General features: G+C 42.7%; 1 protein-coding gene and 1 long non-coding RNA gene across 3 annotated transcripts; one reads left to right on the top strand and one right to left on the bottom strand.

Annotated features, from left to right (window-relative positions):
• Window positions 1-518: 518 nt before the first annotated feature.
• atp5f1c (ATP synthase F1 subunit gamma) lies at window positions 519-8599 on the top strand (the record flags this gene model as incomplete). 2 transcript variants are annotated; one of them, XM_084049908.1, is made up of 9 exons in its annotated part: window positions 519-621; window positions 1289-1323; window positions 1598-1729; window positions 3101-3305; window positions 4303-4446; window positions 4564-4628; window positions 4716-4871; window positions 5013-5109; window positions 8452-8599. In XM_084049908.1, exons 1-9 carry the CDS (start codon window positions 578-580, stop codon window positions 8453-8455), a joined length of 882 nt encoding a protein of 293 aa, XP_083906034.1. In that variant the 5' UTR covers window positions 519-577. The 2 variants fall into 2 exon arrangements, with proteins under 2 accessions (XP_083906034.1, XP_083906035.1); XM_084049909.1 differs by lacking the exon at window positions 8452-8599 and having other exon boundaries at window positions 5013-5113.
• An 11007-nt stretch (window positions 8600-19606) lies between these two features.
• LOC311039547 lies at window positions 19607-20971 on the bottom strand. The gene is made up of 3 exons (XR_014600178.1): window positions 20639-20971; window positions 20093-20132; window positions 19607-19744 (listed from the first exon to the last, which is right to left on the bottom strand). It is a non-coding gene; the product is annotated as an uncharacterized lncRNA (long non-coding RNA).
• Window positions 20972-22307: the final 1336 nt, after the last annotated feature.

Genomic DNA, 22307 nt, shown 5'->3' with positions numbered 1-22307 from the left:
GGAAAATATCACACTTTTACTCCACTACACAATTATATGAAAACTTTAGTTACTAGTTACTTTGTAGATTTTTATTTTATTACAAAACACACATTACCACTTCAGCCCACTCAGTGCCTCGCGATGCAACGCATTGTGAGCTTGTAGATCTGCAATTATTATATTATAATATACATTTCATACATTTGAACTTGTGAAATGGGATATTCTGCATAATGAGTACTTTCTACATTTTGATACCAATACACCTCTGTTACAATAATAATAAAATGAATCAATTTCAATTAGAATTATTTTAGCTTAATTTCATAATACATGAATGATTTTGCAATTGTAAGCCTTTGTTGTCCCCGTCCCCCCCCTGGCTCTGTTGTGTTAGTCTATGTTTATGAGTTATTCTATGTGTTTTTATTCCCAAACAAACAAACAAATAAATAAATAAATAAAGCTGGGTGCTATTGATTGAATAAAGGAGAGGACAATGGAGAATCTCGCGAGACCTTCGGCCATTTTCCCCCATATACTCGGCGCCTGCGCAGTCCCGCAAGTCTGACCTTCAGTGAGAGAAGCAGCAAACATGTTCGCCCGGACCAGCTCGTTGGTGTTCTTCTCCCCACAATGGTAACTTAACGCATTATTTAATACACATAATAATGCGCATTTGCTTCTAATAGCAGTCAGTGTGGTTAGTTGTGGCACGTTTATGGTTGGTTAGACACGCAGTCATTCATTTGCAAGGACGTGCGCTAACAGTGTCGTGCAGGCCGGGGTTGCTGCTGAATGACAGCCAGAATGCCCAGACAGCAGCGTTAGCTTAGCATTAGCTTAGCATCAGCTTAGCCTACAGCTGCTGAACTTCAGCCAGTCGGCCCAAGTTCAGCCGCTGTAGCTGATGCTAAGCTAACAGTGGCTAACACTAGCTTGCTACGTGACATTTACTGGCCGTGTTAATGTCATTGTGTTGCTGCCGAACTGTCCTCCATACAGAGTTATTATAGTCAACACTGCGACCAGAAAGTTTGTCATTTTGACTGTCTATTCTAACCCCATCTCATTGTCTTGTGTTTTCAATGTATCAATGTGCTAAACTGTTATCCAGGTTAGCTTGTATGTCACAAGTTGAGGGGTGTGTGTGTATGTATTAACCCCATATGACGCTGATATGTCTGCTGAATTGAATTTATTAGAGCATTTAAAAAAAATATGGGCATATTTTGCCATATTTATAACAATGTTTATGATGATAACGCTTGCAACACAATTCTGAATGCATTCTCTGCGTTTGCAGTGGGCAGGTCAGGAACATGGCCACCCTGAAGGACAGTAAGTACTTTTTATGTCAACTGTTACAGACTGTTACAGGTTCTGCCACACAGCTGAATACACATTATCTACTATCCTAATCTACACAGTGAAATGTATATCACTCACTACAATGCAACACAATAATAGTAACTTGTGAAGAATGACCTGAGTTACATTTTTGCACTATTCAAGTGATGGTACAAAGTCACTGTATACACAGGAGGCATCAGCAAGCATGCCTTTTCTGTTTTTATTTATACTGTTGACAGTGAGGGCTGTTCTTGTGTCCTAGTCACCATTCGGTTGAAGTCCATCAAAAACATCCAGAAAATCACCAAGTCCATGAAGATGGTGGCAGCTGCCAAGTATGCCCGTGCTGACAGGGCCCTGAAGCCTGCCCGTGTCTATGGAACCGGTGCCCTGGGTATGTATACATACAGTATTATACCTACACAGTAAAATCCCCAAGGTTAATTTAAGTCTTTGATTGTAGAAATGGACCTTTTTTGGTTCCATTTCACACTCAAGTTTGTTAGATTATCGCTGAAGATTCTACCATGTAGACTTGAACTTTGTATGTCTGCTAATTGAATGATTAATTCAACCGTTATTATTTCAACGGGGAGATCAATTAGTTCTGTCCTGTGTTTACGTCTGCAGCTAATCTTGCATTCTACTAGGCCAATCAGCTACATATTTTGTGTGCAGGCTGGGACCTCAATTCTTTCTTCTTTCTATAATATAACCGTAGTGCCATCATCCGTCCAGGTTTTGAGATGAGCATTCCACTATAGACCTGAGCTAGTCAACTGCAGACATGCACCACTGTTGCTGCATGAACACAAACATACGTATGATGCCTCATCCCCAACCAATCTTAAATCAATACAGCCGGTAACGTTTTGGCATTTACGTTTGCTTATGTTTTACAGTTTGTCCTATTTGAACAACCTTTGACTGGCGATACAAATATAATTGACACAAGTAATTAACAATCAGACTTTGTGGATTACACAGACATTTTAATGACATCTGTTCAGAATTACAGGCAGGAGTTTACTGACATTGGAGCCTATGGAGCTATTATTGTAACTTGGTTTGTCCTAGTGATGACAACATGCCACACTACTTTTACACTACAGTAGAGATGATGTACAACTGGTTCAAATGCCAGTCGGTTGGAAAGGCTCATTATCGGTATCGGCCGAGAACGCAGGAGTCTATCCCTGTTACAATGCACTAGAGATGGATTGCTGAGGTGGAGCGCCACACCTAGCATCAACTCCCTGTGCTTACCGCACGATTTGACGCACCCAAGCCATGCTACTCATTCGCTGAGTTGGCAGTGCCCGGGATCGAACCCATGACTTTGTGGTCCAAAGGCGAGAGCTATACCGACTAAGCTACCCCCGTATGCCATATATATCATGCCGTGCTACTCTTTCATGGCTTTAACCCTTTCAGACCTGAAGCCGAATCTACAAAATAATGTCTTCTAAATCCCTACACTATTCTGAAAAACGTATGTTTCTATATCAGTGGTGCTCAAACTTTTTCATGTCAAGGACCCCCAAAATGATATGGTCTCAATGGGTTAAGTAGAAATTTTAATTGCATACATGACTGGAGATTTGTGCTCTGCTGAGCGCACTTTTCTAGTTTGTACTCAAAAGGACATTGAAGTAAAGGTCATTCCAATATACAGTATTAGTTGAATTGGTTATTTTGTTGTGGAACGCTGATCTTTGAATCAGACTTCCCATATGTAATGGTTTTGTTGTACTTTATTCCCCAGCCCTTTACGAAAAGGCTGAGATCAAAGCACCAGAGGACGCCAACAAGCACCTGATCATTGGTGTGTCATCTGACCGTGGTCTCTGTGGTGCCATCCACTCTGGTGTTGCCAAGGCCATAAAGGCTCAGATTGGCACTCTGACAGAGGCTGGCAAGGAGGTGATGGTGGTCAACGTGGGGGACAAGCTCAGGGGCATCCTGGGCAGGTATATGACGTTCAAGTTGCAGAAAAGTTGGTTTTATGAAACGCTTCTTTTGGGACTTCAAAGAAAGAAGTCAGGTCGTGTTTAGCTCCTGTCCAACTGTGACGTTAAACATGACCAATGGCAGATTACTTTACCATTCTTTACCCAACTGCCCTGATGGAAGATGCTGAAACACACAATACCTTTTTATGGATGTCACTTTGCAGCATTGCATTGCAGAAATACTCTGCATCTGCATGCAGAACAGAAATGGGATGAATGAAAACATGAGGGTTAGTCACGTTTAAGCCAGCTAAAATAAATAACATAATATTTATGATGCAGTGTTTCCCCTAGGATGAATTTGTTGCAGCGGCTGTGAATATTTGTCTTGCATGCAAAATGTTATTTTTGCCCTCAAAATAAGAAGTCTGGTGTCTTTGATGTAAATTGGGCGCATTAGTCACATTACACTAACACTGTTTTGCTGCATGATAACAAAAACTATCCAGTTTCTCAATTAATTAAACAATTATAACATAATTTAGTAAATTATCTCCTGATGCTACCTAGTAAGAAGCTAACAAGTTCAAATGGCATCACATAAAGAGTAGTCTCGCATGGCCAGACTGTTGCCTCCCACAATTTTCAAATGCTTCCGGTACAGTCTGGACCACGGAAGCTCTGATCATGAACAAGCAATAAAGCGGATGTGACGCCATCTCCCCACTTCCTTTTCGTCTTTACAGTCGCGCAAATGTATCCTAATATAAATCAAAATCATCTAAGTATATATTGCTTGCTCCTTAGCAGAAATGGAAATTAAAAAAATGAAGTGTAAAGATATTTTAAAAAATATTTTTGTGAACGGAAATGACGAACAGTTTTCGTGCCCTGATTTCGGTGTAGTTCCAGACTATATAGTGTTTGGAGATAGTGGAATAGTTGTCTGGCCACGTAAGACTACATACCGTGTTTTTACCCGAACATAACGTGGCATCTTCCTCCCATCATTCAGGACTCATGGAAAGCACATTTTGATAAACTTCAAGGAACTTGGCCGCAGGCCTCCCACGTTCCAGGACGCGTCCGTCGTTGCCTCAGAGCTGATCAACTTAGGATACGAGTATGACCAGGGGACGGTCGTCTACAACAACTTTAAGTAAGGAAGGGCTACCTTCATCATTCCTGGCTGCTACTCTGTCATTTAGTTTGAAGTGATGTGAAGTATCGCAACAAGTGTAATTGAACACGTGTGCATCACCTTTCCTCCATACAGGTCTGTCATCTCTTACAAGATAGACAAGAAGCCTCTGTTCTCCAACGATACTGTTGCTAACTCGGGTATGGCATTTTAGTGAAGTTCAAGTAAACAACAGTGGATTTTATGTGTTGAATCAGTCACTCACTGTATGCGATCTTGCCTGACAGAGGCCATGGGCATCTACGACGACATCGACGCCGACGTCCTCAGGAACTATCAGGAGTTCGCTCTGGTCAACATCCTTTACTACGCAATGAAGGAGTCGACCACCAGCGAACAGAGCGCTAGGATGACGGCTATGGACAGCGCCAGCAAGAACGCCTGTAAGACATTCTAAAGAATAGTTTAAAAATTGTTTTGTTTTACTCCCATTGTCCAGTACGAGTTGATCCATTCATATGGTTAATGTTTAGCATTGATACTAAATTATATTTCCCCCTATCTCTATATTTCCCTCTCTCTAGCCGAGATGATCGACAAGCTGACCCTCACCTTCAACCGAACCAGACAGGCGGTCATCACCAAGGAGCTCATTGAAATCATTTCTGGAGCTGCTGCTCTGTAAGAACTTTGAAAGTTGTCTCCATCTGTTCTCCTGCCTCAACCTGCTTTTCTGTCTTTCCTCTTTAAAGTCTTTCCTCTTTAAAGTAACACTTTTCAGCCATGTGTCCACATATCGGTCCTCACTAATGCTCGCTATAAGAAGATACCATTTCTGTCCACTCGCCCTGTGTCTGAGGCGGGTGGTGGCGTGAATAGAAAATGTACCTGTTGATGACATCGTTGGCAGGAATGGAAACTACAGGCTTGGTCTTCCTGGAACGTTATGCTAAATAGTAGCCATGACTGTTAAACCATTAAGACCGGGAACGCATCTTTTTTATAATCACCGGGAATCACGTCATTTTATAGATTTATTTGGCTATTAAAAAAATAGCAGATATACAGCAGATTTTAAAGCGATCATTTTTAACTCAAATCTTTGCTTCTAGGGATTCTACAAATGTCTTCTAAAGCCTACCCGTTTTTTGAAAAAACTTCTGTTACTATATCAGTGGTTCTCAAACATTTTCATGTCCAGGACCCCCAAGATTATATGTATTTGGCCGTGGACCCCCATCTCAAAATATGTTGTTCCAGGGACCCCCCCCCCCCCCCAAATGTTTGCTTTAAAAAATAAATAAGTAATGATATATATTTTCAAAGATTTGTACAAATGTTCACGATTTAGAATGCCGCGCTATGGCCATGCAGATCTGCTATTTTTGAAAAGCCAAACTATAGTTGTAAGATGGTGGTTACACGGATGCGTTCCTGGTCTTAATGGGTTAAACAAGATGGGGTCTAATAACAGTGTGGCTCCCATGTGGACCTGGGACTTGATGTGGCCAGTCTGTGTCATCAGTCATATCCATCTAACTATATAAATGGCGAGCAACTTCCGCACCCTCGGTGGTGACACCCCACAGCTCTGTTATCGGATAAACAACGCACCGCCAGACCACATGTCGCCTACTGACTCGCCACGGCGGCCGCACTGAATTTACGCCTCGCGTAGGGGACATCTCACTGTTCACTACACCTTTTCCACCGCGCAACATAATTAATTCTACTCACCAAATGTCGGACAAAACGGAAGGGGAGGCAGCTTCGTACCGTTTACCGTGCGCACGACCTCATCACCACAACACCAGGCAGCCGCTGCGGGGGTTTTTTCCTTTTTTTCCAAACTTTTTTTTTGGTCACCATTTTCTCCAGGCACCATTTCTGGTGTAACGTCGGGTGTTTCTTTTCACCAGCCAATCACCTTTCACGTTGCCACGTCCGTTGCCACGTCGCGCTGACGTACGCTAAACAAGCGCTGCCGTGCGCACAATGCAAACGAGCCCAAAGGCGCGCAAAAATAAGCCGACCATTGCTTACACACAAAGTCAGACCTGGCAACGCAGCCTACGCCAATCATGTGTGAGAGATCTACAAGCTATGGGGCAGAGACGCCACCGTATCTTAGCAACAACTACAGCGCTCACTCTCATTGGTCGTGTCACGCTAAGAGCAGTCTCCAGACAATGGCATCGCAGACAGCTTGCTGTTACTGCTGTAGCCATCACAGGCAGTTGCAGCACGACGGACAGGGCGCTGTGATAGCTGCCATGTCGCTAACGCTAACCTGGTTGTCATGCCTGCAGCGGCTGTGCAATCACTTTGTCAACAATGCACGTTCGTGTGGTGAATGTCTATATTGCTGCTCAGTTCGTCCATTGTAGATGGTGTATGTTTGTGTGTGTCTTCTGGAGAACTATGTAGCCCCCCCCCCCCCCCAAATACACGTACTCACAACAACACCAGGCGGCCGCCATCTTGCAGAAAGGGCTGCCATTCGCCAGCTTTCAGAAAAACAAGCAACCACCTTCATATTTTTTTTTTTTTTTTTCCTTTTGGAAATTTTCATCCCACGATTTCCGCGCGGACCACCAGGGGGTCCGCGGACCCCCTGGTGGTGCGCGAAACATACAAAATATAATTTCTTCTACTTATTTTTCATCATTTTGTAACTTTTACATTACACTTTCTTACAATTTCTTTTTTTTCTCCCTTTTTGCAAATGTTACTTAGACAATTTGTCTACCCCCATATACACACGCCCACGCGGGCCCCGTGCGTGTACATGCCTCTAACAGCCATAATCCCCATCTATACTGCCCACTCTGTGCTGCAGCTACACGGATACAGACACAGGGACACGGAGGGACCAACAAAGCAAAGCCCCGTGCGCGGCTGGGGTTGAGGGGGGCGTAGCCCCCCGAAACTCTAGTAGATGTATAAATGAACAATCTTTGTAAGTAAACTTAATTAGATTTTATTTACATATTTTTAAAGATTTCTTCTGGCTTTTTCTGCCTTTATTTGATAGAATACAGTAGACTGACAGGAAATGGGGAGTGACACGCAGCAAGGTTGTTGGGAACGGGATTCGAACCTGCGACACGCCTTCAGGAATTAGCAGCCTAGGTGCCCGGACCGTTGTCTGTTATCTCTCCTATGGTACCACATCAATATCTCATGGAATTGTGGGCAAAATCGTATCCAACGATAACACAATATTCTTGGGTCTGAGAGGCTAAATCTCATCAAATGGTGGTCCATGGTTTAAATGCCGAATTAATAATGGACCTTGATTTGAAAAGGGTTAAACCACTGCTGTAGAGGAACTGCCTGGCCCTGCGTTTACAAGACATTTGGCGCTGATCAATCCAGCAGTTTGTATGATTAGATACACTAACACACACCCCCTTCTAGAAGGCTCGCCTCCTACTGAGAGCCACACCGTAAAATATAGTTTGAAATCCAGCTTTAAATCCCTGCCAATGATGTCCTCAGCAGGTAAAGGTTTGAACTATGCACAGTCCAAAACGGCGCACGTAGAAAGGACGGCTGTTATTGGAGATTTAAGTTGACATTTTGAACTGTGCCTTTTAAATCCCTACTCTCACCCTCTTCTCTTCACCTCAGTTTAATTTTATATTTATGAAATGATGACTTAATTTTGTGACTATTAGGACTTTCTTTCCTTTTTATGAAATATGACCCCGTCTCTGTGACCCTCAGTTTTGCATTGCTAATTCTCTTTTGTAATCTGATCTGCTTCATTGGTGAACCCAGGAACTGAAGCATGTTTTAACACACAGGAGGTAACATCTATTGGTTTGTGCTGGTTTGGTTTGGATTGGTTCGTGTGCTTTCGCTTCTAGACTAGTTGGAAGAGCATACTATTCTGTTTAGGATAGCCTTTTAGAAACTCTTAGAAACCCTCATTAGTTTCTCCTAGGGTACAGCCAAACCAAGTCTTAAGGGCCTACTTGTTTTTGTTCTTACTTGATAGTTTTCTTTGTATCTTTGCAGATAAATGGGCAAAATCCTCCCCCCTCGTCCGCTGCCAGTGGTTGTGGCTTACACGCTTCAAAGTACCTCGGACTTCAAACTGTCATCAAGACTTTATGTTTATGTTATATTTGTAAAATATAGAGAGAAATAAACCTCTTACAGATAACTGGTTATGTTCCATCTGTTTTGTCTCTCAATAAATGTGTTCGTGGTTGTGAAAGATGCATGGTGAGTGCTATTTGTCAGTCATTCTCTGAAAATGATTGTTTAGGAAAGTATTAAGCTACAAAACGACAGCATCTAGCCACATTTTTTTAAAGATTTTTTTTTTAAATCTCCACCTGTGACTGATTTCAGTATACCTTTGTTGGCTATAACTTTAAAAGTAATACGCCAACTGTAACACATTGGGCCTCAAGCAGGAAGCAATATACTTACATGTCTTTTTTTTTAATGTCAACGTTTTGTTCCTATTTTGTTGGTAACATTTATTTCTGGCATCAATGTTTTTATATTTGTTCTTGGGACAGACAATTTTACGAGTGGTCAAAATTTAGATTCTATGTTTCAGAGCAGGGGCTCTCAAACTTTTTAAACTGGGACATTTTAGGGTGGAAATTAGTTTGTAAAACTGACTGAACATCATGCTTCCCACAGTACTTACTGCTCTGCATATGCAGGTATTGCTGAATTGACCTAAGTGTAAATATTTGTGGAATTGTTCAATTCAATTACCATCTCAATGATCGCAAAAAGCACAATTATGGGCTTTGACGATCACTGAGTAATGGTTAGTTATTGTCTTCAACATGCCGGGAGGTAAAAATGTTTTCAATCTTCCCCGGTTGGTGAGCTATGTCAATTAGATGTGATGGAGTTCTGGAAGCAGAGGCAAGGATGTCACTGAGGATTCTGGAGTACTTGGAGGCCAGTCTGACATCGGTACTATGTCAGCAGGTACTATGATGTCAGTACCCCATGTCAGAGTTACCCTGTTTTCAGAGTAGCCTGCTATAATTCCAGCCTATGCAGGCATATTAGAGATCCCTAAACCTCACACAGGCATGAAGGGACATACACACTCCTGGAATTATAGATAACTAGAGTTTCGGGGGGCTACGCCCCCCTCAACCCCAGCCGCGCACGGGGCTTTGCTTTGTTGGTCCCTCCGTGTCCCTGTGTCTGTATCCGTGTAGCTGCAGCACAGAGTGGGCAGTATAGATGGGGATTATGGCTGTTAGAGGCATGTACGCGCACGGGGCCCGCGTGGGCGTGTGTATATGGGGGTAGACAAATTGTCTAAGTAACATTTGCAAAAAGGGAGAAAAAAAAGAAATTGTAAGAAAGTGTAATGTAAAAGTTACAAAATGATGAAAAATAAGTAGAAGAAATTATATTTTGTATGTTTCGCGCACCACCAGGGGGTCCGCGGACCCCCTGGTGGTCCGCGCGGAAATCGTGGGATGAAAATTTCCAAAAGGAAAAAAAAAAAAAAAAAAAAAAAAAATATGAAGGTGGTTGCTTGTTTTTCTGAAAGCTGGCGAATGGCAGCCCTTTCTGCAAGATGGCGGCCGCCTGGTGTTGTTGTGAGTACGTGTATTTGGGGGGGGGGGGGGGGGGGGGCTACATAGTTCTCCAGAAGACACACACAAACATACACCATCTACAATGGACGAACTGAGCAGCAATATAGACATTCACCACACGAACGTGCATTGTTGACAAAGTGATTGCACAGCCGCTGCAGGCATGACAACCAGGTTAGCGTTAGCGACATGGCAGCTATCACAGCGCCCTGTCCGTCGTGCTGCAACTGCCTGTGATGGCTACAGCAGTAACAGCAAGCTGTCTGCGATGCCATTGTCTGGAGACTGCTCTTAGCGTGACACGACCAATGAGAGTGAGCGCTGTAGTTGTTGCTAAGATACGGTGGCGTCTCTGCCCCATAGCTTGTAGATCTCTCACACATGATTGGCGTAGGCTGCGTTGCCAGGTCTGACTTTGTGTGTAAGCAATGGTCGGCTTATTTTTGCGCGCCTTTGGGCTCGTTTGCATTGTGCGCACGGCAGCGCTTGTTTAGCGTACGTCAGCGCGACGTGGCAACGGACGTGGCAACGTGAAAGGTGATTGGCTGGTGAAAAGAAACACCCGACGTTACACCAGAAATGGTGCCTGGAGAAAATGGTGACCAAAAAAAAAGTTTGGAAAAAAAGGAAAAAACCCCCGCAGCGGCTGCCTGGTGTTGTGGTGATGAGGTCGTGCGCACGGTAAACGGTACGAAGCTGCCTCCCCTTCCGTTTTGTCCGACATTTGGTGAGTAGAATTAATTATGTTGCGCGGTGGAAAAGGTGTAGTGAACAGTGAGATGTCCCCTACGCGAGGCGTAAATTCAGTGCGGCCGCCGTGGCGAGTCAGTAGGCGACATGTGGTCTGGCGGTGCGTTGTTTATCCGATAACAGAGCTGTGGGGTGTCACCACCGAGGGTGCGGAAGTTGCTCGCCATTTATATAGTTAGATATACAAGATGATAGATGATTGATATTATACATAATTGCTAGACCGAAGGCAGGGTTGAGATTGTTTGCACCGGTGGAAGTTTTTGTTTGTGAATTCATTAACTGGGATCCACCATCCTGTCAGACATATTGCTGTCCAAATATGGAGTTCATACTTGGGCAAGTCGAGTGGATGATGCAAGATTCTCTGGCGAAGATATGCACTTCACTGAGAACACCTTTTCTAGGTATATTTATTCTTATTATGGGCCCATGCCTGTTTGGAATGATTCCCATTTGGAACGCATGCCCCTCCGGTTATGCAGTAAAGTATGTACCTGTTGTAGAATTCTTTGTATAAACTGGACATTCCTTGTGTCCACCATTCTTGCAGACAGGCTTTACAGAATATGTGGCTATATGACAGGACAACAGGTTGTTTGGTATGCCACAAATGACAGGAGCGCCCCCCCCCCCTGTTTTTTCTTTTTCGTGTGGACCTTTTCTTGCCTTCATTGACATTCGGTAGAGACAAGAAACTGGGAATTAGGGGAATGACATGCAGCAAATAGCCTCGAGTGAGATTTGAACCCAGGCCGGTTGCGCATGGACTGAGTCTTAATAATATGCGCTGAGGAGAACAGGTGAACCATCGGGGAACCATCGGGGTCTTTTGTGCCAATTTTCTGGACCTGGTTCTCTGCCTTTGTCATTCGTCATGACTGCCAGTTCCCACTGGATGTCACGTGGGAGTCCTGACTGCTCCAGACCGCACTGAATGACAGCTGACTTGCATAACGTTTTCAGAGTAGGACTAAAGTCTAAGATGTGCATGTGTTTTGAAAAGAGGAAGACACAATCTCCCACCATGCAACAGCCAGTTGTAGTCAATGTGTTTTTGGGTTTTTTGTTAAACCCAAGGGGGCCCTCCCCCTTGGGTTTAACATTCTTCCAGGAGAAGGATTCTGGATTGAACTTCCACAGGTCATTGAAAGTAGAGTGGAAATTGTTTCCACCAAATATGTACAGCTCTCCATTGTAGGCAAAGTCTGAATGATACCAGCGTCCTCCTGGAAGGAGCTGTGCAGAAGGTGTGCTAAGCCAGGAGTTGGTCTCTGTGTCAAACACACTGATGTTGTTGGTCTCTGTGTCATACGCCCTGATGTCGAGGAAGTTCCCCTGCCCAGCTCCCCCAAATACGAACATCTTTGTCCCGATGATAGTGGCAGAGTGACCTTCTGAAACAGATGGCAGAGTGCCTCTGGTGTTAATTAAAGACCAGACCATTGTGGTGGTGTCCAACTTGTGGATGTCATTAGTGCGTATACACAGATTGTTGTTGCATCCTCCAAAGATATACATGACCTTCCCCAAGACACAAGCTGAGTGGTTCCACTTCCCCTGTGGAAGAGTCCCAAAAACCTTGGGCTTAAACCATATGTGGGTGTTGACATCAAAGGCATAAAGAACATTGCAGAACGTGGTTCTCCCCATACGCCCCCCCCACAGGTAGATTATATCTTCTATGAGCACAGCTGTGTGGTTGCTGCGCCCAGGAACCTCAACAGGAAGTTCTCCAGTTGACACTGGGGGCACATTCATCCAGATCAAAGATACTGTGTTGAAGACATACACATCAATGTGATCCGAGTAGCATTTTCCAAAGTAGTACACTTTGTGCCCAACTGCTACAGTAACATGACGTTGTGTACCTAGTCCTCCATTCTCTTCTTTGGTCACTGTCCAGAACAACATTTCTCTGTGTGTCTCTGTAATCTCTCTTGTCTGGCCTTTTTATTAGAATAAGTTGAAATCGGCTCTGTAGAAACGCGAGAGTGTATTTGGGTTGTAAGGCTGAATACCCCTGTTAGTACATAAGGTGCAGATGTCTCTACTGGTAAGAGTTTAGAACCTGTCGAAGTCTTGACGATCGAGTTTTGCAGATTTAGGCTCGATTATGTACGTCGAAGAGTCTGGGAGATAGTTCAAGACTGGGAATCACCGTTGGATCTGAGAATATCTCTGAGACTACTGGTGTCTTTTATATCATCGGCTACAATGCTAATGTCATAACGGTGATGTCACTGACTGTCATAATCATATGCAGTACTAATGTCAGTCATGCCCATTCCATATATGGAGTCCACGATGTGTTTTCATTTGTTTATTTTCGAATGGTATTCCCCTGTTTCCTAGGCTGTGTGTTTTCCACTTCCTGTCGATTTGATCCAATGAAATCCAATGAAACTGGTCAGATGACCAATGATATCCAATGAAATCGACAGGAAGTGGAAAACATACAGCCTAGGAAACAGGTGAATACTCACATGAGAGATGACTGTAAGCACACAAGACTATAACTTTAATTCATCTTTTTAAAAGTTCATCAGTGATTACCTTTGAAAGATGACGTGGTTCCAACTGTGTGCTTAACAACAAAGCATTTAAGGTTTAAATATAATTGGACCCAGGTTTGATGCACATAATCTGTATCTCTCAGATCCAAAGCGTTTACTATACCAGACCATACTAGACCAACTCACAGAAAACTGTTTACACCTGACCTTAGTTATTGCATAGCAAAGATAGGTACCTTTGTTATAACCATGCAACTGTGCTTTTCCCAAGACAAAGTTGTGTATGACTTTCACCATTTTATATACTAGACGTTACCAGTGCTGATCAGAGCACTGTCATGTGAAGCTTGGCTAATCAAATCCAGATATTATGTTTATGACCGGATTTGGCCATTCAAATTAGCATGTTACGTTCATGACTGGATTTGGCCAATCAAATTTTCAACATGCACGGATGTCAGACACAGCAGAAACCGTGTCAAATGCACATACAGTATTATGGAGATTTTCAACATGCACTAATGTCAGTCACAACAGAAACCATGTTAAACGCTATATGTACCGTACATTGATTTTCAACATACACTAACATAACAGAAATCATGTATTGTTAGATGCTGCTGCTGATGAACAACGCCGATTTGCGTATGTGTCCCCTGGGTGGCTCTGATACGCCCATATATGGGCATATCGATCAAATTGGCGGTTTCTGTTGTGTCTGACATCAGTGCAAGTTGAAAATCAAATCTCCATATTTGTGTATTTGGTTTATGTTGTGTATGACATCAGTGCATGTTGATCTCCATATGTGCATTTGACATGACATCAGTGCATGTTGATCTCCATATATGTGCATTTGACATAAATTCAGTGCATGTTGATCTCCATATATGTGCATTTGACATGACATCAGTGCATTTTGATCTCCATATATGGAGGGAGGGCGAACTCCATTTGACATTTGCACTATGTGCATTTCTTTTTTATTTATTTAATTAATTATTTATGCCAATGTACCCCTCCCCACACACATGTGTGTATTGTCACTGCTGTTGTATCTTACTGACTCATCTGCCAGTGAGGAGCCCCCACAGGGAGGACATACTGAGCCTTCGTCCTACTCCTCCCGCACAACAGCTACGAGCCCCAGCTCGTAGGAGTAGGATCTCCTCTCTGGTCAGTAAGAATACATTGAGGACTCTAACAAAGGAGCACTCATCCAAAGTTACTTCGACTATGCATGCACCTCATGGTACCATAGCATCACAAAGGCCTTAAAAACAAGGCTCCAGACATCCCAAAACAAACTGGTCAGGCTACTGCTTGGCCTCACACCTACAACTCATCTAACCCCTACTCACAAACCGCTCTAAAAGAGCACTTACAGGTGGCTGCATTTTGGAACTGGCCCCTGTAAAGGTAAAGCCTAGCCCCCCCCCCTTCGAACTGTGTACTGTACATATTTGTGTTTTCTAACTGTTTATATTAGCATAGTAGAGTATATGTGTCTGTCATTAAATGTTTCGATGAATTGAGTACAAAGGACCCCAATGGAAACAAGCCATAGGCTTTCTTGGATTTAAAATCCTCTTAGCAGACCTTGTATTGAGCTGTACTTTCCTGTGCTTTTTTGGACGTGGAGCTCCTTATATGGATCCTTATTGTTCACCCGCCCACCCACTGCCCAGCTATTAGGCAATGTTTTCAATCTGCCCCGGTTGGTGAGCTATATGTCAATTAGATGTGATGGAGTTCTGGAAGCAGAGGCAAGGATATCACTGAGGATTCTGGAGCACTTGGAGGCCAGTCTGACATCGGTACTATATCAGCAGGTACTATGATGTCAGTACCCCATGTCAGAGTTACCCTGTTTGCCTGCTATAATTCCAGCCTATGCAGGCATATTTATGATGTCAGGGTTCAACGATGTCACTGGCGCACAGCCGTAGATCTGCGTCTGTATCCCTTTTAAGGAGATCCCTAAACCTCACACAGGCATGAAGGGACATACACACTCCTGGAATTATAGATATAATATAATAATATAATAATCTATATAATATATACAAGATGATAGATGATTGATATTATACATAATTGCCTGACCGAAGGCAGGGTTGAGATTGCTTGCACCCGTGGAAGTTTTTGTTTGTGAATTCATTAACTGGGATCCACCATCCTGTCAGACATATTGCTGTCCAAATATGGAGTTCATACTTGGGCAAGTCGAGTGGATGATGCAAGATTCTCTGGCGAAGATATGCACTCCACTGAGAACACCTTTTCTAGGTATATTTATTCTTATTATAGGCCCATTCCTGTTTGGAACGATGCCCACTTGGAACGCATGCCCCTCCGGTTATGTAGTAAAGTATGTACCTGTTGTAGACATTTTTGTATAAACTGGACATTCCTTGTGTCCACTATTCTTGCAGACAGGCTTTACAGAATATGTGGCTATATGACAGGACAACAGGTTGTTTGGTATGCCACAAATGACAGGAGCCCCCCCCTGTTTTTGGGCGGTGCAACCGCCCCTATATGTGAGGTTTGGACATCGACACCCATTGCACCCCCCCAACCCTCCGCTGTGATTGGCCACCATGACTCTATTCAGGTCTGTGATTGGCTAGAAACACATGACACATGTGCATAGCCCTATAAATAGGACTATGCACTTAAAAAAAAACTTTAATGTTTTTTTTGAATCACTGCCATCACTGTGATGACCACTGTGACCACACCGCCCACTTCACACTGGGTGTGATTTTTTCTTTTTCGTGTGGACCTTTTCTTGCCTTTATTGACATTCGGTAGAGACAAGAAACTGGGAATTAGGGGAATGACATGCAGCAAACAGCCTCGAGTGAGATTTGAACCCAGAACGGTTGCGCATGGACTGAGTCTTAATAATATGCGCTGAGGAGAACAGGTGAACCATCGGGGAACCATCGGGGTCTTTTGTGCCAATTTTCTGGACCTGGTTCTCTGCCTTTGTCATTCGTCATGACTGCCAGTTCCCACTGGATGTCATGTGGGAGTCCTGATTGCGCCAGACCGCACTGAATGACTGCTGACTTGCATAACGTTTTCAGAGTAGGACTAAAGTCTAAGATGTCTATGTGTTCTGAAAAGAGGAAGAAACAATCTCCCACCATGCAACAGCCAGTTGTAGTGTATTTGTTTTTTGTTTTTTTGTTAAACCCAAGGGGGCCCTCCCCCTTGGGTTTAACATTCTTCCAGGATAAAGTTTCTGGATTGAACTTCCACAGGTCATTGAAAGTAGAGCGGAAATAGTTGCCACCAAATATGTACAGCTCTCCATTGTAGGCAAAGGCTGAATGATACCAGCGTTCTCCTGGAAGGAGCTGTGCAGAAGGTGTGCTAAGCCAGCAGTTGGTCTCTGTGTCATACGCACTGATGTTGAGGAAGTTTCCCTCCCCAGCTCCCCCAAATACGAACATCTTTGTCCCGATGATAGTGGCAGAGTGACCTTCTGAAACAGATGGCAGAGTGCCTCTGGTGTTAATTAAAGACCAGACCATTGTGGTGGTGTCCAACTTGTGGATGTCATTAGTGCGTATATTCAGATTGTTGTCGCATCCTCCAAAGACATACATGACCTTCCCCAAGACACAAGCTGAGTGGTTCCACTTCCCCTGTGGAAGAGTCCCAAAAACCTTGGGCTTAAACCATATGTGGGTGTTGACATCAAAGGCATAAAGAACATTGCAGAACGTGCTTGTGATTGCGTACCCCATATGCCCCCCCCACAGGTAGATTATATCTTCTATCAGCACAGCTGTGTGGTTTCTGCGCCAAGGAACCTCAACAGGAAGTTCTCCAGTTGACACTGGGGGCACATTCATCCAGATCAAAGATACTGTGTTGAAGACATACACATCAATGTGATCCGAGTAGCATTTTCCAAAGTAGTACAGTTTGTGCCCAACTGCTACAGTAACATGACGGCATGTACCTAGTCCTCCATTCTCTTCTTTGGTCACTGTCCAGCACAACATTTCTCTGTGTGTCTCTGTAATCTCTCCTTTTTATTAGAATAAGTTGAAATCGGCTCTGTAGAAACACAAGAGTGTATTTGGGTTGTAAGGCTGAATACCCCTGTTAGTACAGAAGGTGCAGATCTCTCTACTGGTAAGAGTTTAGAACCTGTCGAAGTCTTGAAGATCGAGTTTTGCAGATTTAGGCTCGATTATGTACGTCGAAGAGTCTGGGAGATAGTTCAAGACTGGGAATCACTGTTAGATCTGAGAATATCTCTGAGACTACGGGTGTCTTTTATATCGTCGGCTACAATGCTAATGTCATAACGGTGATGTCACTGACTGTCATAATCATATGCAGTACTAATGTCAGTCATGCCCATTCCATATATGGAGTCCACGATGTCAGATTTAAGCTTTGTTTTCATTTGTTTATTTTCGAATGGTATTCCCCTGCTTCCTAGGCTGTGTGCTTTCCACTTCCTGTCGATTTGATAATGAAATCCAATGAAACTGGTCAGATGACCAATGATATCCAATGAAATCGACAGGAAGTGGAAAACATACAGCCTAGGAAACAGGTGAATACTCATATGAGAGGTGACTGTAAGTACACAAGACTATAACTTTAATACATCTTTTTAAAAGTTCATCAGTGATTACCTTTGAAAGATGACGTGGTTCCAACTGTGTGCTTAACTACAAAGCATTTAAGGTTTAAATATAATTGGACCCAGGTTTGATGCACATAATCTGTATCTCTCAGATCCAAAGCGTTTACTATACCAGACCATACTAGACCAACTCACAGAAAACTGTTTACACCTGACCTTAGTTATTGCATAACGTACCGTACATTGATTTTCAACATACACTAACATAACAGAAATTATGTATTGTTAGATGCTGCTGCTGATGAACAACACTGATTTGCGTATGTGTCCCCTGGGTGGCTCTGATACGCCAATATGTTGGCATATCGATCAAATTGGCGGTTTCTGTTGTGTCTGACATCAGTATAAGTTGAAAATCAAATCTCCATATTTGTGTATTTGGTTTATATTGTGTATGACATCAGTGCACGTTGATCTCCATATTTGTGCATTTGACATGACATCAGTGCATGTTGATCTCTATATACAGTATGTGCATTTGACATGACATCAGTGCATGTTGATCTCTATATACAGTATATGCATTTGACATGACATAAGTGCATTTTGATCTCCATATATGGAGGGAGGGCGAACTCCATTTGACATTTGCATGTGCATTTTTTTTTTTTAATTAATTCTTTATGCCAATACACCCCTCCCTACACACATGTGTGTATTGTCACTGCTGTTGTATCCTACTGACTCATCTGCCAGTGAGGAGCCCCCACAGGGAGGACATACTGAGCCTTTGTCCTACTCCTCCCGCCCAACAGCTACGAGCCCCAGCTCGTAGGAGTAGGATCTCCTCTCTGGTCAGTAAGAATACATTGAGGACTCTAACAGGAGCACTCATCCAAAGTTACTTCGACTATGCATGCACCTCATGGTACCATAGCATCACAAAGGCCTCCAGACATCCCAACACAAACTGGTAAGGCTACTGCTTGGCCTCACACCTACAACTCATCTAACCCCTGCTCACTTCGCTAGGGTGGGCTGGCTCAGGGTAGAGGACAAAGTACAGCAACTTGCAATGGGCCTTGTCTACAAGATACACTAAATCACAAAGACACCCATGTACCTGTCAAAATACTTCACAAACATTAATGACGTCCACAATCACATTGAACTGTACTTTCCTGTTCTTTTTTTTGGACGTGGAGCTCCTTATATGGATCCTTATTGTTCACCCGCCCACCCACTGCCCGCCCAGCTATTAGGCAATTTTAATATACTATAGGATAAGATAATGTGTGCACATTTTGTTAAACAATTGTCTTTCTGATTGCTTTCTTGAATGCTTGCCGAGTTACACTTTTTTTTTGAGTAAATATGTAGCTGTGTGTAAAAACAATGCTTTCAAAATAAATGTTAAACGTCTTAGTTGAAACAGATTTATTTTAAAACTCTAATAAATTTGAACTATTTACAGTGCATATAGCAGGCAAAAAAAGTACATTTGAACAATTTACAGTGCATACAGGCAATAAACAAAACAATTTAATCTTCTTTCTTATAAGCTAAAACATTAATGTTAAGCATCTCAGTTAAAACTGATTTATTCATGTGTTTTTTATTTAATGTTTTTTTTTTATGTCCCTGCCATGTAACCTCATGCAAAACTAAACAATACAGCAATGTGTCTGTTCACTGCTTCACCCATCAATGCATATGTGGCTATATAGGCCCAGTTAGGTATTTTCGTGTCCTGCATGTAAAAGAAATCACTGTGCAGTAAAAAACTAAAACAATTTCATCTTCCCCCGTGCATCTCTGCCTCCAGTCATCGTCCAAGTAACCTGCAACAAAGGAGGCCAGAGGTCATGTCAGTGAGCCACTAGTCTCGCGTAGCCATGCAGACAACTATTCCATAATCTCCGAATGCTATACAGTCTGGAACTACTACACCTACCCAAATCCAAGATAGGAAGCTGTCATCTGTTCGTCATTTCCGTTCACGAAAAGATATCTTAAAATGTCTTTACATTTAATGTTTTAATTTCCATTTGATATTGCTGCATCAAAATCCATTGCAAACATTTTGTTTAAAGCCTGATATTGGTCATGGGTAATAGTTAACTGGTGTATCGCTTGGGCTGTAGCTCTGTCACACAGGAAAAACCTGACTGTAAGAACCTGTTGCTTACCTCATTCACACACCTCTTCATGATCCACCAGGACAGGAAACTGGGATACAAAAATAAAACAAGTTGAATCCTCCAGATTAAACCCTCCCCATTGTTACGTTGTTATGGTACGAGAGTGGCATCAAGCATTCACACAATCTGCACACCTTAGAGTTCACCCAAAAAATGACTTATTTTCTATCAATTGCACACCCTATGAAGCCTTGAATCCATGGATTGTTTTTTGTTTTTGTCGCATTCCTAAGCTAATAATTTGATACCGGCTAATGTATCCGGTAGGAGACACAAAGTAGATTATTTGTGTCTCCTACCGGAAATACACACGGTCATCAAATTATTGTTTTAGGAATGCCACAAAAACAAAAATAAATCGATGAAATCAAGGCTTCATGGGGTGTGTAATTGATAGAATATAAGTCTTTTTTTGGGTGAACTCCTCCTTTAATGAAGAGGTCTATGACAAGGCCCACTGAGAGCTACTTGATCTACTCCCCCTGTCTGTTCACTGCTTCACTCATCAATTCATTCATTCATTTGTTCACTCACATATACTCCCTGGGTTGCATAGAGGATCAGGGTGTCTTTGATGAAGTTTTCAAGTTCTTTAGGATTCTGAGATATGTAAACCGTAGGTATCGTAAAGCGATCGGGGTCGGAGGTGTCTCCCTGGGTATTGTGCCACGCTGCAGGCCTCTTGCTGTAAGCGTAATTGATGAAGTCGATTTGGTAGCGTCCTGTCATCTGAAGAGGAGCATTCTGGTGATGAAATGTCACAACATATGGAGGTCTGAATTTGAGTTCTCAACAGGCCTGAAAATGAATACCTGAACCATACCCAAGTGAGTTGAAGGCCGATTCCAATACTGCCCCTGAGACTGACCAAACCCCTTTCCCAAAATAAAAACAAACAGCGAGAGAGAGAAAGCAAGGGAGAGGAAATAGCTGTAATGTCCGTTTTAAAAACTTTAACCAGGGTCCCCCAGGGTTGTGAGCTTGTAGTCCTGCTAATTTTGCCTAATGTTCACCTCAGAATAGGGTTCATAGGCAGTTTCAAAATCAATTATTCCGACCGTCACATAATCCTATTCCCTGTACTTTACTTACTTTATTTGTTTATTTGGAAGAGACAGAACATATTTATGAACACAGCAACAAAACTACATATAGTAGAGTTAAATGTGGTGTAAATGCGTGGGAGTTAGCAAGGATGCAAATTTTCATCCGTAGACCCTGACATATAACAATAAAACGAGACATTACCGAAAGAAATAGATACATTTAAACTCAGACAAAAAAACAATACAGCAATATTTCTGTTCACTGCTTCACCCATCAATTCATTCACTCACTCGGGGGGAAGTTCTGTCTCTTTTCGGTAGGTTCTCTTTCTGCCTGTAAATGTGCAGCGCCCCCTGCGAGGACATGCTCTGTGGAGTAACCAAAATGAAAGGGGACACGTTACTTCCTCAAATGTTTTTTGAAGGGGGTTTAGCTTAATTTATATAGGATTGTAGAGAGACAAGAAACAGGGGAAAGAGACAAGAGGAAGGCTTTGAAACAGTTCTCCATGCTGGACTCAAACTGGCAACATTGTGTGGGTTAGGGTTAGGGTTGAAGTGAAATTAACATGTCATGGCTAATAAGTTTGAAAATGCATCATGAATCTACTAACTCACCTCTCCATCCTCATCCTCATGTGAGATTTCAACCACATATGTATCATGCCCACACCACGCTGCATGGCTATGAAAAGGATCATCCTGGAGATGAGAGGAGAAGAAGACACAATGAAATGTCACAACATACATCTGGATTAGAGTTATCGAGAGATGAACTGAACAGTATCTTTATATTTCAGGGTTGCTGTAAGCTCCTTCTCGTGCATCTGATGGTCGTATTGGTTTGGAGTGTTAGACATGATGGTTGTTAGTCTAACACTAATGCTACTTCTGTCAGTCAGTGCTACACGACAGACATTTCCAATGTACATTTATAGGCCAATAGTATACGTATAGTATAAGTACTAGTAACTTCCTCCCCTTGTGAGGTCATGATTCTTTTGGACAGCTGCTTTTCAGCAGTTATGGAAAACGTTATATAGTTTTAAGTCTTCATTATTTTTTTGTAAGCTGAAGCAGTGGTTACATTGGGGCTGGTTAAAGCCAAGAGATAGGACTATCATGTGTCTGGAAGCAGCAAGTGAAAGATGAGGGAC

This window comes from Gymnoscopelus microlampas, assembly GCF_963454915.1.
Source record: "Gymnoscopelus microlampas genome assembly, chromosome: 23".
NCBI classification, from domain to species: Eukaryota; Metazoa; Chordata; class Actinopteri; order Myctophiformes; family Myctophidae; genus Gymnoscopelus; species Gymnoscopelus microlampas.
The sequence above is the reverse complement of the archived record's forward strand: the minus strand, read 5'-3'. Positions and strand labels throughout refer to the sequence as shown.